The sequence below is a fragment of the Ruditapes philippinarum genome, unplaced genomic scaffold (assembly GCF_026571515.1).
Source record: "Ruditapes philippinarum isolate M1 unplaced genomic scaffold, ASM2657151v2 ctg4058_1_1_1_1, whole genome shotgun sequence".
Lineage (NCBI taxonomy): Eukaryota > Metazoa > Mollusca > Bivalvia > Venerida > Veneridae > Ruditapes > Ruditapes philippinarum.
This window is the reverse complement of record NW_026861373.1, coordinates 53107-73499: the sequence shown is the minus strand read 5'-3', so window position 1 is coordinate 73499 and position 20393 is coordinate 53107. Positions and strand designations below refer to the sequence as shown.

The following is a 20393-nucleotide window of genomic DNA, read 5'->3' as shown; positions in this document are numbered from 1 at the left end:
AGCTCAAAGGTTGATAGGTTCTCGTATCACCCCAACATACACGTGTTCTTTATTCAGTTACACCGTCAATACCTACAACTATAATTTAAAACTTATGCGAACTGTTTTGACAATAAACGCTTTATGTAAAATCAGCCCAGGGGAGTTAACTAGTGCGGTTTAGATACGGATGTATGAAGGAGTTATGTACTCAATGTTGAAATAAATATCAACCGACGAATATCTTCTCAATTAGTTTTACATTGAACGATATATTGAGGAATGACATACCAATTATATCTCCTGATATTTTCCGGAGTATATCTTTACATGCTTGGAGTGTTTTTATAATTACCTGGCACCAATGTCCACCATCATAAGATGTAATGTCAAACACTTGAACTCGGCTAGTAGATCAAAGGTGATGGTCGCATCGAGATACCAGAGGGCAAAACTTTTAATGCTCACACTTCAGGAAACTTTATTGTTATGTTCTAAACATAAGTTCCAACAACACCTTTGAAAAATGTTGATACTTTACCTTTTGATTTGATCAGCTAAGAGTATAAACTTTAGACACAGTAACACTGACCAAAAGTGTTACACAAATGTGAAATCAAACTTATTCTACGTATACCTAAACTATGCGATATCCTTTGCACGTGCCTTCAAATATTTATCTATAATAACATGTAAAAGAAGATTTTATCGATTTGTAGGAATTGGTTGAAAAGCAATGTAAATAGGAAATAATCTTAAGCATGCCTTTGATGAATCATCTTCTTTTTTATTTAAAAGAATTTCATTGAGGAATTCTAAAGGATATTACCTTTTTACTTTTTTTATTTGTTGTTGTTGTTGTTGTTTTCCTTTAAAATTGAAAGCACATCATTTCATGTTTTTACCAGTTCAGGTAGTTTGCAGTTTGAAACAGAAACACCAATTGCATGTACACTGTGGATGATCACGTGACCAAAATCGTACAATGGGCTCATATATTTTTAGCAAGCAAACTGAATTCATTTAATTAAATACTTCTTCCTACTTTTCACTTTCAAATATTATGTTTGTATGATTTGAAGGACAGGAAGCGAGAAACAAGCATAATTAAATGAAAAAAACTGACGAAATAGGACAGGCAATAAAATCGTTCGACCATTGTACTCATTAAATTTGGTTCGACTGTTGTACTCGTTTTTTAGAAAGATGCAAGATGGAAATTGTTCATGATGGACATGATGGACAAACTTGCAATTTTGCACAAAATGTCATTGCTTATTCTGCTCAAAACGTGTTTCTTTTACTGAAAACGTCGTATTTTAGTACCTGTTCGCCCAAACAGAGCGAGCTACAAAGTAACCAATAACAGTAAAGTACGTGTTTTTTATACAAGGGTTCCGTGTGGCCTAGTTTTACATATAAATTAAACGTTAACTATATGCTTACTTCAATTTTACTGCTTTTACCGAGCGTTTAGGTCGCCATTTTTTGAGCCCATTGTACGGTTTTGGTCACGTGATCATCCGCAGTGATGTAGTGTATAATCAAACATACTGAGGACAGACAAACAATTTTGAGAAGTGTTTTGGAGTTATACAGTTGATATACTTATTTTAACTAATTCATATAGTGTCTGAATATTGCATGTGTAGATTTAACAAACATGTAAAGCCATCACTTTTTGTTAAAGAAACTATAAAATATACAAAAATATATCTGTTCAGTGAAATATTCTTATTACAGTATGTTGTTAGTAAATAATAAGATGATTTTATATTTGGCTTTGCTATTTTGTCAAGATCTGGCTCGAGTAATTACTGCATACAGAGGACAGTTTGAGCAAGTAACAAAAAACTAGTACAACTTAATATAATAAAACACATAAAAAACTAATTCTTAGTCAAAACTCTTTAAAAAAAAAAACGTTTATACATAATAATAATGCAAATAATTTTCGAATGATCTTTGGTTGACAAGCTCTATAATATATACCGCCAATAAATGATCTGACACAAGCACTTGCATGGCTCCAAATATAAATAAAAAATTTATTTACTAAGTTAGATTTGAATTTTTGTTATTCATAAAAAAGATGTTGAAAATAAGATACATGTACAAGCTTGTCAGTTCTAGTCATTTAGATTATGTGCTTGATTAAAGAAAAAAGGCTTTGCGTTTTACAAATTTACAATGACTATATTGATGACGTCACTTGATATCATTCGTAAAATAGAAGAATAAAAAAGAAACATTCATGCTGAAGGTTGCAGACGGGATAAACGGGTGGGTATAGCCGTCTGAGATTTCACATTCGGCTACCAGCTCGAATCATACACATTTCATTCAGGTTATAATATTCAGTATAGCCCGACAGGAACCTTAACAAAAAACGAATAAGATAATATTTGTTATAAATATATTTAATAAATATATCAAATTTCTTTTATAGTAAAGGAAGAAAAATGACTATATAACTGACAAAATGTACTGAGCATATTTTACAAAATGGACGTTCTATTTTACATCAATGATTTTAACATGTTCACATTGCATGGCTAGAAATACTTTTCTGCATAGGATTTACGTTAGGAAAGTTTGTTATGATATAATTTGGTCAGATAAGTCAAATATTTACTTACGCCTATATTTTCAGTTATAGATGATAAAAGGTTCCAACGCGTGTGCTAATAGCACGGCTAGATTAAAGAAATAAGTCAATTTTATAACTTCAAACAGATTCTCTTACTGGTATAACCAAGATAAAAATAAGATATTTTGAACATTAAAAGACTATCATGGATTTCATACAAAATATTGTTATCAAAGTAAATATACCTTTGTGTAAATTACTTTCAAATGCTAAACTGTCACACATAATTCTTCCAAAATGTCTGTATGAAAGAAAAATGTTAGTACATTACCTTAAAATAAATGGTGAAAACACGAAATCACTTGCTAAACCGTTAAATCTCTGATTAAAATAGTATCATAATATTTGTCCCAGAACACTTTATTCTGTTTCCGTACAATATTCAAATGTGTTAAATAACGTAGAAATTTTTGCTACAGCTCTTTCGAGAATCGACCATAAGATTTTTGAAACAATATAATTTAATCTTATAAATGTACCTTTAAATCATTCATTTACTAACAGTTTTGTTGAAACACGAAACAATGAAATTGGACCTTTAAGTTCATTGGCAAACAAAACCTTTTAAATTATCTCTTTTTCAATATATTTACAAAACTGAAAATGTTTGTTTTGTTGATATTCCGTTGTTTTTTAAACGTGTGTGTGTGTAAATGTAACATTAAGTACCAAAAACAATAATACAATTAAATAAATATGAAACAGAATGTATGATGTATAATAACAATTCGAAGCAAATAAAGTGGCAATAACTTAATAGATTTTTTCCACAAATATTTCAACATATTTAATCATTATCAAATTGTCTTTTCCATTTATAACTGAAAAATTATATAAATCTATTTTACCACTTTGTGAAAAGATGAAATATTCTGAGTGTGAGTAAGAGGGGTAATGAATAAGAAATAGTTACATGAGGAATTATCATACATTCCTTCTTTACCAAACTTAAACACCATAAAAATCTGGAAACAAAATGTTCCCTCGGAAGCATTATTCACTCTTTAATTACATCAAAAATTGCAGACACGGTTTGATTGAGTCTGTACATGAGGGATACTGAATAAGTGCAACATCCCTCACGCCACCTAGCACCGGCTTGAGCGGTACTCAGTTCTCAACAATTAATAGTGCTGCCATCAATGACCTATTTAACAATGGATCATTTATGCCATTTGACAAATATTTCGGAATTTGAGTAGAAAAACATAGTGTTTCCGCAATTGCAATCTGAGCATAAAAGAAACTACATTGAATCTTAATCAAACTATGTTTAATTGCGAATATGTTTGCTGAATCTCTGAATTAAACATATTTGTGGAAAGCGTCTACTATAGTTAACATCGTTAATGACAATTAATGTTATTTGATTAAAGAAAATCATAACAATTCTGTAACAAGAGTATAGTGTCCCAGTCAATCACAGATAGTTTCATGTTATATACTGAATGTAATGCAAATTTATAAAATCAAAATGAATCACATAACAAGTACAGCTTGATGATTTACAGCAACAAAGTACAAAACCTACTTATCAAAATACATAAGGAAAACTTGCTATGATTTGTTCTTATTAGCTAGGAAAACAATAAAAATATAAATTTAACAAAATTTAACACTGATTTAATAGCATGTCTAAATTCACTCCAAACTACAAACGTTATGTACAAATAATGTTTGACGTACAAAATTATTCAACTGAACAACATGTAATTCAGCATGTTCTCAGAACTCTAAAAATGAAGAAAATAAGTTTATCGGGAACTTATGTTTCCATTTGATATTTAACATAATCAATTTTTGCATTTCATTTGATGTTACTTTATATAAACTTTCACCAAAAAACAACAACACAAAATAAAATAAAACTAAAATAAGAAAAAAAAGAAAAGAAAAAAAATCTTTACACAAAATCTTCATGAAAAATTATAAATCAACTCGTCATAACATATTGCAATGGTTAACTGTGTAACTTACTTTTTAACAACCGTCTAACACTGTCAATTATTTGTTGTCTCTTAACTACTATTATCAACAGATGACAGCTTATTGTTGTTGTTTTTTAATTGGCTGTTACATTATAAACATATTTGTAAATGTGTTAATCATGGTAAAAATTGTATGTCAGGTAAAAGCAATCGACTTTTACCATCCGTCTGCAAGAATCAGCAAAACTTTTTTCTACTGCTCATTTATCTAAAATAATATGCTTATAACACACATTTTTGCTAACAAAAAAAAACGTCATTGAGGTTTTCCAATGTTTCAATTATGCCGTGTCGGCCGGTCTTAGAAGTTCCCACTTTAGGGTATGTTTAGTGTCCTTTACATTCCAAACTTAATATTACAATCCCAACTGAATATTGTGCATAAATGTGTCATATCAGTTTCATTCATTTAACATATCATGTTTTAAGCTATTTGCTAAAATGAAATCACCTACATTGAAAGCAATTTATTAAACCATTTCGCCCTGATCATGTCCTCGCAAAACTTGGTAAGTAGTGATGTGAACATGTTTTGCATCTCTAAATTGTATTTTACCTACTGCATTGCTCACACGTGTTTTCCTCGTTTTTACTTTGCCTGACGCATTCTGATTGCTTGCTGAAGAAAGAAGAGTAGTCAGACCCGAGTTTATATGTAACAAATTAAAGACATTTCTATTTTTAGAAACATAATCTTTTTATATTGATAAAGAAACCAAAATATATGATCTTTTTATGAAAATCGCACTAAGACATTTTAACAACTATTTTCAATCAATTTACTTCAGGTATATACAGAGGATGCTAAATGTTATGTTGAGTATCATATAAATTATCCCTTAAATACATCTCGAATGTAAATAATGTAAATCATAACACTGAAATCATTTTTTTTTTGCAGCAACCATATAGTACCACTAATCCATAGAAATACAAGTAGCCGTTTTAATATATTTCTTCTCTTCATTATCATTAATCACATGCAATAATTCGCTTGCAGAAGTATTCAACATTCCAAAGAACTCACCTCTTGTCGACCTTATGTAACACAATGCTAAACCTACACACAATCCAACCAAACCTACAACACCTGTGAATAATGAAAATAAAATTTATACATTTAAGAACATTTTGGTATTGTCATGTAAGGATTAACAAAACAAATAGGCCTAGTGACGACTGTTGCCTTTACCCTTTAATTCAAAATATGTCAATGACCACTTGTTGAATGATTTAGTTTATTAATAAGCAATTGTGTTCTTACTCAATAATTTTGCATTTGAATTACATGCTTTGAACTTTTGTCAAGAACTGTATAAAAACAATCCTATAAACATTTTTTTCTTTGTATTATAATACCTCAATGCGTGTTTTGTACATACTTTGATCATCCATTAAGGGCACAAGCGAAAGAATTGTTACAATACAGAAAGTGATATAGATGACGTGGACTTGTCTAACAATAATACTTAAAATTGAGAAAGTTAATTACAGTTTACAAATTTGCACAAATTGATATTTTCGAGTTATAAACATCTGCTGATTTTTTATTTTTATAATAATGACAAAATACACCTCCTTTTATACACACATCAGAATCATTAGATAACATATTTATTGTTTAATTACCTAAACTAAGGATTTATTGAGATAATCCTTCAATATAATCAATATTTTTCAAGTTTACTTACATATTATTAAGACATATCCCCACAATGGAAATGTTCCACTTGTTTCACCATCATGTTCATTCGTTTCAATAGTTCCCTCTGGAAAAAAATCAGTTTCTAGCATTAATTATAGGCAAGAGGTCAAACAAGAAAACTTTGATTTTTTTAGCAATTACGGTATTTGTTTTTTTTCTTTTTTATTCAGCATCAATGCTTTTTTCATTTTGATAAAATTTGTTTTCTAAGTATCTTTGGTTTAAATGATTAGTTAATATACCATTTTGTAATTATGTTCAAAGGACATTAACACTCATGAAAACTGCATTTTAAACGCCTTTAACTTTTAACAAGTTACGCTTACTGAGCTCAGATAATTTGTCTTTGACTATGCCATGGGTTTGTGGAACGAAATCAATTTCGAATTCTACCATGTAAAGAATCAATAGAGTGAATGCAGTTTTCGAAAACCTTGTGTATTTAACAAAGTGCCTGTCTGCTCTTGAGATTATTATATACATTTTATCTAAATATAATATGATCGTGACAAGCCAAATGCCGTATAAGATTAACAGAGGAAAAACATAGATGTTATCAAATTATTATTATTATTATTGATACTGATTTTCCTTGTCCGACAACTGATATGAAAATCATAACAAAACATCAATATATTATTAGTTATAAAGATTGTTGACAGGTTATATGGCCCTATATAAACGGCTGTTTGTAAATATAACCCGAGCCGCTAGGCGAGGGTTATATTGCAAACAGCCGTTTATATACGGCCATATAACCTGTCAACATTCTTTATAACGAATTTATAATACAGCAAGCATCATTTTTTAAAGAAAAAAGTAAGATTTCTTCACGAGTCGACAGCAGCCGTATATATAAAACTATATAAACGTCACGATTATGCAATGAAAAGTGACGTTACAAACGTGCAGTATTATAATATAAGTTATTACGTAAAGTAACGTACAATGATGCATAACCAAATAAGTAGACAGAAAAATATACCTGTTGTTATTTTCTGTGTGCTGGTACGACTCACAAGAGAACTATTGACGGTCGATGACACTATTTTTGAAGTCGTCAACAGTGTTGTAATAGTCACAGGTACAGTTGTTCCGAAACTATTGGAGATATCCCTTAAAGTATATGAAAAGATTAAAGATAACAAGATTTTGATCAAATAATGTTTATGTCTTCACACTATAATTGATTTATTCTTGAGTATGCTTGAAAAATGATTACTTTTAATCAATCTACATCTTTAGACTAATAGCTTATTATGTGCTTTTCGCAACACGAATTCAATACAGATTGTTAAATCACAACATCCTATCAGTAAACATATCTTTACTCGTGTATTAACGTTTGCATTTTATCAATCATAAACAGGATATTGTAAAATATAGTAAGATGGAATGGATTGTCCTTTATCTAAATGAATTACCTCACATTCAATTAAAGAATATAATGTGACAAAAAGAACTTACTATTAATTAAATGTGGTCAGTTATACTGGATAGTTTAAAAAAATCTTCATTGCAGTATTTTGTCAAACTTTCAAATGATCGTGCTATCCAAAATTGTTCAATACTTTTAAAGAGTTATTTCCCATATATCATTATATTAACTATGTAGTACATTCATTTCCATGAAAAGGTAGCCATAACATACGGGTACATACAAACAATAAATAATTTACACAGACATATTGTACCCTTTGATCAATTGCAATTGACTTAAGACAATGCTAACCGTCAAGTATCTATTCATTACAACCCTGTTATAATCTAATCACTTACATTTGTTGACAGTGAAAGTCTGGTGGACTTCTTTCAAAGCCATGCTTACATGCACTGACACAGCGTCCGTCTGAAAAGAAATACTTTGTTGAATAAGGGGAAACAATACATGTAGAAAATTTAATATGCAGTCATTAAACTATTGAATGATTAACAAATTTTGTCGTTTAGCTGAATTAATTGTTTTTTTCTCATAAAAAAGAAACGTAATTTTTTGAATATTATATTCAATTTTAATCTGCTGTCTTTGAAATTGGAAAAACTGACATTTTGATGACACCTACGAAATGTTTAATTCTTTTCCTTGATGAGAACAACCTATTATATCATATAATATCAAATTAAGGCAAACATTGTCAACACTTTCTTATTTACAATTTAACATGACAGGACGTTCTGCCGGTTACTCCAGCATACTTGTGTTGTTATGTGTTTGGCTAAGGAACAATGATCCGTTATTTAATAAGTTACCTGGTAGGGGAAATTGACCATTCTTGCACTTGTTTTCATTCATACAAAAGTCTGGATTCCAAATAAGATCCCTGTCATAATTCAAAGTCAACTTTCCCTCTGGGTTGTAGTATCCCTTTTTGTAATTACAATACACGAAGGTTGGGTTTACGTTGTCCCCTTCAGAGCTCACAACATATCTATCTCCAAGATAAGCCATATCTGTATGTTTGTATGAACATGCTTGAATACAGTCAGAATCAGTAGGCTGAAAGGTACCAATAGGACAGTCAACCTCTTCAAGATGAACAATATCTCGGAGCTGATCGTCCCGTCTTGCGATAATCTTACGTCCTGAATACAAAAACATATTGAGTAGTATATCTTAAATCAGATCACGTGCACTTGAAACATGCAATTTAGCTAACCTTTAAGTTAATATAAAACTACCCCAATGTATTGTGAATCTATTCAAGCAACATACACATGTTTTTCTTACCATTAACAAATAAACTGGAGAAAATGTTTCATAAATTGTCTCACTTTTAGAAGAGTATTAAGTAAACAATTTTAATCAAATATCTATGATTCTTACTTCTGAATTCTTATTAAAAAGTGGATAAGATAGGATCGTAAAATTCTAACCATCTCATGCTTTATTTGTTTGCCTGTACTAACAGATTATAATTCTAAAAAGTCTAACCTTTCGAACAAGATAACCCTCTCTGTAAGCACACATACACACCCATTTTTTCAATATTTAAACATACGGGATGTTCGTCTGAGCTACACTGTTTATGAAATTCACAGAAATCAAAGATCGTCAAGTTGTGATCGATTCCATTTGTGTGACATTTCGATTTCAATGAATAGAAGTTGTCATGATTGCATGTTTTAGATGTAAGCAGCTTTTTTGTGTCTTGCTTATCTAAAGGAATGGCATTTGCTCCACGTAGTATAACTATCGTCCATAACAGTACCTGAAATATAAAACAACATTTTAAGACATTACGTATTTTAAAAAACTAGTTTTTGTTATACGAGTCTTTTATTTGAGCATCTTTATCTGGAACTTGTATTTGGCTCTCATGGTTTGCACTAGGGGGTGCGTAAACGGATTCGTTTAAGTAAAATTAAGATACTCTAATAATAATCCTTTTATTATATACCTTGCAAAATTAACACTATATATTCAATCCAACGTAATTTCGGATCACGTTCGAGTGTAATTACAGATTTATTTTGTCGGGTCGGGTTATATTTGTAATACATGCATTAAATGTAGAACAAACAATATCAGGCATGAAATAGTTATAAATATTAAACAACTGCCAATATCCATTTCCTTTTACTTTACGTAAAATTTATTCAATATTTCAAACATCCAAGTCGAAGGGCATAAATGCTTTACAAATATCTTATTCATTAGAGATAATCCGAAATGTCTCTAAGATATAAAACAATCCTTGAGAAATTAATAAACTTCAGGATAATTCAATGACATTGAAAATGAAACATTTACCTTCAGGAACCAGAAAAACCATCCATGCATCTGGGTTATTTGGGTTTTCTCCTTTTCATCAATGACATTTAATTTGTCTCCTTTCTGTTCCTACAAAATAACCAAAATGACTTTAAATAAGTATTCAAACATTTAGATAATTTTGATTTCTTCATGCATCTTCTGTAAAACTCCTGTATTTAAACCTTAATGATCTCTCAACTTTGAAAATTGCTATTTTATAATGATAAAATGATACAATATTAACAGTTTTGGGCCTTAAAGATCAAGCATTTCTACTCAGGCAATAATTGACATTTATGTCGACATGTGTTATTCGAATAAGAAATACTAGACTGCTATTGGTTTTAATTGTCAAAATTAGACCACAAACAGCCTGAATAACATGAGAATCTCCCTCCTTTTTTATTTGTGTACGATTGTCAACTTCAACTTCAACTTGATCTGTGTCATCCTTTTGATGAGTGCATGCGTCAATCATGTGTTCATTTGCCATTTGTAAAGACTTCTTTTCTGAAATTGAAAGAAGGAAAAAACATTTCTTAAAATGTGTTTACTTATTATATTACCTTTGATATAATTCGATCATTACACATATGAAGGTGTCCATTGCCTCAGGACTGCAGTTGATATACAAAAAATATATCTAACTTATAAGTGTACTTACACATTACAAAGCTAAACTGTAAACCTTATGTCTGGGAAATTATGCGCGACTTATATATCTTCTCATTGTAATGTGTACACATACAAACAACCAATCACTTGTATCTATCGACTGTCGCCCACTCTTGTTTAATCTTATTCTAAAATTGATCGTTTCATTTATACGACTAACACAACATTTTTGCAATAATTCTAAACTACATGTACTTGAAAAGAATACTTTATTTGCAATGAGTTCTGAAAGTGTCTTACTGTCTAATTTGCCTTCACATATACTATACATCCATTGTTGTATATGTTCGACAAAAACTTTCACATGAAGTTTGTTGTCCATGATAATAACTTCCATCATGGTCATTTTAGTTTCCAGGTATATAAGGTATGCAATGTATCCTTGGGTCATCAAATTAAGCGACTTTTCATCAGAAAATTCAATGCTGTTTTTATATCTGGTAGCCCATGAACTTTTCTCTAAAAGTGCTGCAACCTTGATATAAATGAGAATGTAACAAAATAATTTAATTATAATTATTACAAAAAAAAATGATTGAAACCTTAGATATGTTAAACATGTGAATGCATGCTAATGTATATAGTATCTAAAATATCAACAGTGTGAAACTATTCAGATAACATAATAAAGTATGTATAGTGATGAAATCGAACACCGCTTTCGATAACTAAAACCTTACAAAACAGGTTGGAGTTATTATCTTAAAAATATTACCTTGCGATATTTCATTTACTTAAGATAAAAATAAACTTCACTTAGGCTTAATGATTAATTGAAGTTTTTACGATCACCGACATTAACTATTAACTATTACCTGCAATGTGACAATATAACGGTTTCCGCTATGATCATGCCGTATCATATTTCTTCTCTGTCCACACATTGTGCTTGTGACATTTTTCATACCTTGAGCAAAATAGTACATATAAGTGAAGTAAAATAAAAAATTCATCTTATTTATTGTAAGCTAAACATTCCATAAATTTTTGATAAAAAAACAAAAATGTAGATTACTTTCCTTCATATATTAAAAAAAGAAAATCAAGTAAATGCTACACAAAATTTTAATCACATTTTGTAAAAGTAAGGGTACTTGGGTACACCTCTGACCTGCCATTCAATGAGTTGGTCAACTTTGCCAAATTATAAAAAAATAATATTATAATAAAAAAACCTATCATGTATTTAATATGTAAAAACTATATGACCTCCCTGTTTACTGTTGAGTGAAATAAACTCTAGTTAAATCAAAACGTGTTGGTTTTTTTTTCATATTAAGTAGTAAGATAAAGTGATTACAAATCTTAAACAATGTCGACTCCTGTAAAAAATAAATCCCATAAATGTTTAAAACGACTATAAACACTTCGTTACAAAACCCTATACCACCTGAAATCTGACTTTATCTTAAACCAAGTTTATCGTTAAGATTAAGACGAGTAGTTATAAAAAAGATGTGCGATGACATTGAAAATGCAAGATAAAAGTGCAATTTTTGAAATACCCATTTTTATCATTATTACATACATTGGAATTCTGCTGAGGAGACCTCGTTGCTTGTTGGCCCCGACAGTGCATTTCTTGAAGCTTGAGTGCAATCTATTTCGTCATTTAGACTTTTCAGCTCGTCTAATAATATCTTTAAAGTACAAAAATAGACTAAATATGTAATACAGGTTTCTATGTTAAACGTTATGCATATATAAATATAAAATTCAATTTATCTTCGATCTCCACATGCTAGTATATGTTTTGAAACTTCAAATATGATATATCTGTTGTTAAACTCCAACGACGTGTAATAAACATTGTTACATTTATTTCTTAAACAGTACTATGCCAGAAGTTCGAAAATGCATAGCATCCCTGTTATTTATTACAAATGTAGTTGTTACCTAAAAATAAGACTACATTTCGCGGTCAGAATCTAAATAAACAAACACTGTTATACAGCATGTACACAGTCTGTCTTTTAAAAATAATATGTAGGATTATTATTGATATTTTAATAATGTATAGATATATAAATGCAAAAAAAAAATATAAAAAAAAAAACAATATAATCAAATAGATATATTTACACTTATCCTGCCATGTAATATTTCATCAGATGAGAACTCCTTTCGGTCTTTTGAATCCATGTCCCCAACCGATTCATCTGCTGTCATAAAAGAAAATGTATCGGTTTTTGACATTTTGCTCCCACATGTTGTTCATATATCGTATTACGGTTATCATGATACATATGAATGAGATCAAAAATGTAAAATAAAGTGTACCGTTAAAATTAAGTTGTAATATTCAGTGTAATCGGGAAACAAAAAAAAACATTTTGAAAATTTATCAATCTTGAATTATATTAAATATATCGGTATATTAGAATTTAATTATCATGCTTACGTTTATTTAACAGATCCACGTTATTCGTGTTATCTTTCTTTATTTCTAAGGAAACCCCAAACAACTGAAAACTCTCGGAACTTCCAGATGTAGTTATCTAAAATATGATATTGATATTCACTGTAACAGTATTTACTAAATCATTTCCAAATACAAGACGCCTACAATGAGTTTTTAATTATTTCGAAAAGGATTATTCACAAGTTAAAACTTGTATTATTGTTTGTTAAAACATTGCACCGACAGCTGAATTAATATATTGTTTAAAAAAAACGTAAACCGAAATGATAAAGAAAATGAAATTAGTTTGAAGACACATATACTTTATTTGAAATCTGCTAGCAGACCCCTTTGAAAAGTAAAGGCTTTAACGAAAAAGAAAATAAAAACTTACTAGATTTTGGTAACGCTGCCTATATCTACAGATATCAATCAAAGTTTGTGGATGACATTTTTGAAGGTAAGCACAACGACTTGTCGTACGGTTTTCTGGCATTAATGTCCATCCAGAGCTAAAAGACATCCGTGTGATAGTGCCGTGGTAGGTTTTACCAAAACTGAGAGCCTCGTCTATTGACATCTAAATAGAGCAATTGTACATTTGTTACAAATATATATTTTATTATTATTATTATTATTATTATTAATTATTAAAGCAAAAAAGCAAGAAAAAAAAAACATTTAGAAAAAACACGTTACAATATATACAACTTCCAAGTGTTTGTTTTTTTATTATAAACTGTTAAAAGGAACAAGCAAAAAGTTGTTCAGTAATTAATATAACTATGTGTTTAACCAGCGTTATCACCCTCAACACAATATACATTATTTACCTAATTTTATGGAAAGCCTTGACTGTCTTATAATTGTAAAAATGAACGTTGTTGTGTCACTCTTTCTTTATACAATGTGCATTCATGAATATATTATGTAGATGCATCCTTATATGAAGTCAACTGAATAATATATGATGTCAATGTGTCTTTATATGATGTCGACCAATCATTATACAATGTGCATTTATGAAAATATGATGTGGTAGAACCATTATATAGAGTCAACTTATCAATATATTATGTCAATCTTTCATTATACGATGTGCATCTATTGTTATACGACCCCTGCTTTATATGAAGTGCAAACATCATTATATCCTGTGCTTCTGTCATTATACTGATGGGGTTAAATTTACCGGGTTATATCTCACTATGCACCGTTCGTGGCGACAGAGGGAAAACTCAAAGTAAATTATATCATATATTGTTAAGATGACTCTATATAAAGACAATCCTACATACTAAAGTGTTGTTTTGACTCTATATAAGATAGGTTCCACATAATATATTTGTAATTGCACATCATATAATGAAATACTGACATCATATAAGGACGTTTAAATCATATAATGTTAAGTTGACTTATATAAAGATGGTTTCACATAATATATTCATTAATGCACATCGTATAATGAAAGATTGACATCATATAAGGACACATTTACATCATATAATGTTAAGTTGACTCTATATAAAGATGGTTCCACGTAATATATTCGTAATTGCACGTCATATAATGAAATACTGACATCATATAAGGACAGATACACATCATATAATGTTAAATTGACTCTATATAAAGACGGTTCTACATACTAATATAATGTTATTTTGACTCTATATAAAGATGGTTCCACACAATATATTCATTAATGCACATCGTATAATGAAAGATTTACATCATATAAGTACACATTTACATCATATATTGTTAAGTTGACTCTATATAAAGACGGTTCTATATAATATAATGTAATTTTGACTCTATATAAAGATGGTTCCACACAATATATTCATTAATGCACATCGTATAATGAAAGATTTACATCATATAAGAACACATTTACATCATATATTGTTAAGTTGACTCTATATAAAGACGATTCTATATAATATACTGAAAAATGCACATTGTACATTGATAGATTGACATACTATAAGTAAACATCGACATCATATATTGTTGACACTATATAAAGATGGTTCCAGATAATAAATTCATAATTTCACATCTTATAATGACGTATTGACACCATAAAAGGACAGTTTGACATAAAATATAGTTATTTCGGTTATTTCGACCTTAAATAAGGCTGGTTCCACATAATATATTCAAAAATGCACATAGTATAATGATATATTGACATCATATAAAGAGATACATTGACATCATATATTGTTCGGTTGACTATAGAATTATAAAGATGGATCAACATATTAATATATTGATGAATGCACGTTGTATAAGGAGAGGTTGACTCAATATATTGCTATTTGGACATAACAATGTTCAGGTTTATAATTATAAGACAGTCAAGGCTTTCCATATAATTTAATCACTTTGTTATTATCATTAACTTTCAATATATACAAGTAACTATACTTCAGTATTCTTTTCTTATCGAAAATATTTCCATTTGAGATTTGGATGATCTCGACAACAAGAATAGTTTAAATCCATTTCATTCAATATGCTTTACAATCCATTAATTTAAATCATATATGAACCTATTATTTTAAGGTTTTTAAATTCATGTTCGCGTTTGTCACTGAAAAGACTGCTATTATCAGTCATTACAAAACATACTTAACTAGTAATTGTCATGCAAAATTAAGATTAATGAAATAACATCCTCAAATCATCCAACAAGAATTTGTTTTTACTTATAAAAGCTTAATCCCGGCCACCACCTCAAACTCCTGTCCCATCACATTTCAATGTTGATGTTTTCTTTTTCATATAAAAGGCTTTACTATTTAACCTTAACAAGTTAACCATATTTGTGTGGTTATATGTATATGTATATATTTTGAAAGTACACCTAAATTAGGTAAATAAGTAATCACGGTTAACCTTTAGAGTATGCCATTAAATCAAAATATCATTACATTGTCTAGGTCAGGTTTTACAAAGTGTAAATTATCCAAACTCAAGGAAATTATACCTCTATACAAGCATTGACTTTACCTGTATATGTCAAAAGTAGACAGTCTATATTACATATGGCATATACACTTTACAATGCACCATTAGTATGAATTTCAAATAGATCGGAAAACCCAGACCAAAATAACTTTTCATTGGCTTACTTAAATGTTATTTATAGACATGCTCAATAATAGGTGGTTATATTATGCTTTTGTCACCATCAATAAAAATATATAACTCATATCTTAAAACTTTATAGGTAATTTTGTACATGTAGTATACAACATTATTAAATTACACAAAAAGGAATATTTATGTGTATGAACTACTTTTATAATCTGCTTGTTGATGTTGTTCTTGTTGTTGTTTCTATTTTTATAAAGCAATGAGTTATGCCTGTTTGCTTTAACATTTTTCTGTTATTTGTTTTTATGATATTATATTTTAGTTGTAAATAGCAACATATATATTTCTCCGCTTTTAATATTAAATTCATACTAAAGAGGAAAAGGTTCCTAGCATTTATTAATGATAAGCAAATATAAAGTATTTGAATCAGACACCAATGTTAATAATGCTTTAATTGTGTATCACTTTTATGGAACATTTTTTGAATAAATAGTTTTTATGTAAAACAGCATACAAAATTGTTCCACTTATAAGGCTATTTTCAATTTTGATCTAATTTCAAATGAATAAATTGTCAAAATAATGCCTACATGCAGGCATATTTTCTGATTCAATTTAAAATTACTAAATTTAAAAATCATAGTTAACTTAGTTTATACATTTAAATATTATTTCTTTTACAATAACATATTTCATGAATAACCAGAAAGAAGTGATACTTTTTAAAACTTGCAAAATATTAATATGATACTATCTTTTGAATTATAGATCATCTTAATATCTAATACAGAATTTGCCTTATGTAATACGTTTGTGCTTCATTAACATCTACATATTTATTTAAAAGACCATACAATTTTTAATTTGTTAATAGATTTATTTTGGTAAGTGTATATATACATTCAAAGCATTTCCATAATTAGATGCATGATTCAACAGACTAGCTATAAAACATAAAAATGAATTTATAATAATAAAGAAAAATGCACATCAAAACAAGGGAAAATACACAAAGGGAAATAATTGTCTCTTTATTTCCACTGTGGTCCCTGTCATTGGTGGTTTGAAACAAAAGGGTATGTACAAGTTTGTCAATAACATAATGATATAAGTAACAATATCATGTTGATTTTTTTATTATCAGCAAACTATTTTTTCTTAGCATTTAATATTAAAATTTTGTAGTACCTTAAAAATTAAATTCACTTATGTTTTAATGTATATTTTAAAGTGCCACGTAGTTTTTCCTTGATATCATTTTCAAACATTGCATATATTTTGTTTTAGGCCAGGTTGAGCCACAACCAAGTTCTATTTCGTCATTCCTGCAAAATTGTATGACTGACGGCATTTAAACTTGTACGTTCATGTTCCATTCTTTAGCCTCAGTTTGTAATCAAATTTTAGGATGTTAATTTGAATAGGATAAAGTATACCTCCTTCAAAGTACCAATTTCGCTTAGACAATATCTGGACATCATATAGTACATGTGTGTATAAATTGACACGAAAACTTGTAAAAATACAGCGATCTTATTTCTCAGTTTTGATGAAATAGAAACCTGCACAAATATATATTATAAAGACAAATAAAAAGAAGAAAGTATAAAAACACGATATAACTCCAGTGGGAATTGATATTTCTTGACTGAAAATGAACACTCTTCAAAGGAGATTATGTATCTAACATGTTTATCCAATGGTAATTAACAAAGCTTTGTTTGATTTCAATTTGTATCGAACTTATTTTTGTTCGATTGTGTTGGACTCTATAAGCTTAAAGATGCACTCTCTAATCCGTTTTAAGATCAAACTAGTACGTAGCAATGAGTGTAAAATATCTTATCATGCTCAAGGAAATAATGGCTTGCCAATTTACAAACGCACTAACCACTCAACCATGCCGCTACATTAACTATAACTTAATTGAGACTTTTATGTATCTTGATTGAGAACAAAATGGCGTTAACGTGAATGAAATGATTATAGATTGTAGACAATCAATATACATCAAGCCATGTGAGATTACACAAAACACATATTATTAAGATAGAACGGGTGGGGTAAAAATGAAAGAAAATATATCTTACCTTAATCATTCTTCTTTTACAGCTATGTTTTAATATGGTGATCCTTTGCACCTGAATGATATACTGCTTAAGTTTTAATTCTTATAAATCCGATATTTCTGTGACACAGTTTTAGAGTTTCAGTTTTGGAAAGATCTGAAGAAATAGTGATCACTTAAGAAACCTTCCTTTTAATGGTTTCTTTCCTTTCCGTCCCGGTTGTCCCGTCAAAATAAAAGAACGTATGGTAATCGTTTATGAATATCAAAGCTTAAAATGGATGCTTTATAACCATCATGGATATAAAGTACCTATTTACTAAGTTATGTCTTGTTCAGGAAAAGCTTTTGTCAAATTCATTGTAAATATCACGCCACCAAATTATTGTCAAGTTGACAAGTTCTTACTATTTTTAGTTTTGTTTGGGTTTTCCCATTTTATTTTTAGATGATACGTAAAAAAAAATATCGGGTATCCAATATTTAGCAAGCGTAGGTGTACCTGATTATAACGGATCAGAGAGGTTTAAAATAGTTGTATCATAGTTTGGGGACCTTTCTGTTGAAAATGTGTCAGATTTAAATCGTAACCTATGCGTTACCTCGAGTGCAGGTATTAGTTGCACGCACTCCAAAGCGTGCCCATTTATTCGCTCATTTTTTCTGGGGTTTACTTATTGTAACAACAGAGAAAATAATAGTGATAGAAGCGAAAACACGACAGGGTACAAATAGGCCACAATAAATTATGGATTTTTAGAGTAAAGGATAGATAAACTTTAATTGACGACTATAACGCGTGCGTTTTAATCAAGATAACGTTTAAGTACCTTTATGATTCATGTAGTATTTCAAATTAACACTGGTTATTAGTGATAAGGTTAATACAATAAAGTGAAGAAATATTTTGTGTTCTGCACAAGGTTAATTACTTGTCTTCTAAACAATTTTGTAGTATCTGTGTTGCTTAAAACATTTGTCCAAACGGTACCATAATCATACGGAAGCCCTGAAGGGACATTTATTATTTAAAAATTATTACTTATTACCTATTCTTTATAACTTATCACTTATTATTTACAGATTATTACTTATGTTTAGTATTGAACTGCGTCATGTTTGGCAGGAAAAATCTCTGTTTACATCAAGACAATTACTTGAAAAGATGAAGGAGAACCGTGCCGTAAGAACATCATTTATTTAAGGTCATATTTTACGGAAGTCATGGAAGGAAAATTATTATTTATTACTTATTATTTATTAATTAATATGTTGAACATAATTATCAATTATAATATATTACTTATTATTTATAACTTATTATCTATCACTTATTATTTATCACTTATTACATATTTCAGTCGAATATATCATTTAAAATCTGTGTATGTTGTAGTCTGATTATATTAATGTATGCAATAAATATGTAAAAACTAAATACTTCTTACATTTTATGTAACTAAGATTATTTAAGTTATTAATAATAAGTAATAGATAATAATTGATGATTATGTTAAACATATTAAGTTAATAAATAATAATTTTGCTCCCAGGGCTTCCGTATTATATGACCTTCTATAAATGATGTTCTCCTTCATCTTTTCCAGTAATTGTCTTGATGTTAACAGTTTTTTCCTGCCAACCATGCCGTTGTTTAATACTAAATATAAGTAATAGTCTGTAAATAATAAGTGATAAGTTATAAAAAATAGTCTACAAGTAATAAGTTTTAAATAATAAATGTCCCTCCAGGGCTTCCGTATAATCATGATTTATATTCAAGGTTAGAAACATATAATTGTCTTTTGATCGTCTACGGAGAACAAAGGCCTGTGAACAACCAACTTGTGTGCAAGATAAGAAGGGACTCAATTACTCCAATTAGATTTTACACGAAAGAATTTTCTATACTTTAAATCAATAACTTGTGTGCAGATATAAATTCAGGTTTATTTCTAATAATGGTCCGTATGTTTTATGCAGTATAGATAAACACTTTTTGATCTTGTTTGGTTTCAATGTCGCCTGATAAAAGTAACAAATACACTAACTATAAAAA

At 29.2% G+C, this 20393-nt stretch overlaps 1 protein-coding gene across 2 annotated transcripts; it reads right to left on the bottom strand.

Moving 5' to 3' along the window:
• Nucleotides 1–2407: 2407 nt before the first annotated feature.
• LOC132715425 (uncharacterized) lies at nt 2408–18694 on the bottom strand. Of its 2 annotated transcripts, none has more exons than XM_060698428.1 (16): nt 18357–18694; nt 13547–13732; nt 13153–13249; nt 12834–12913; nt 12280–12391; nt 11567–11658; nt 10992–11226; nt 10447–10586; nt 10074–10163; nt 9255–9531; nt 8573–8905; nt 8102–8171; nt 7308–7438; nt 6309–6386; nt 5645–5707; nt 2408–5236 (listed from the first exon to the last, which is right to left on the bottom strand). In XM_060698428.1, the coding sequence occupies exons 1-16, from the start codon at nt 18363–18365 to the stop codon at nt 5088–5090; spliced, it is 2142 nt and encodes a 713-aa protein (XP_060554411.1). In that variant the 5' UTR covers nt 18366–18694; the 3' UTR covers nt 2408–5087. The 2 variants fall into 2 exon arrangements, with proteins under 2 accessions (XP_060554411.1, XP_060554412.1); XM_060698429.1 differs by having other exon boundaries at nt 12834–12910.
• Between the last annotated feature and the right edge of the window lie 1699 nt (nt 18695–20393).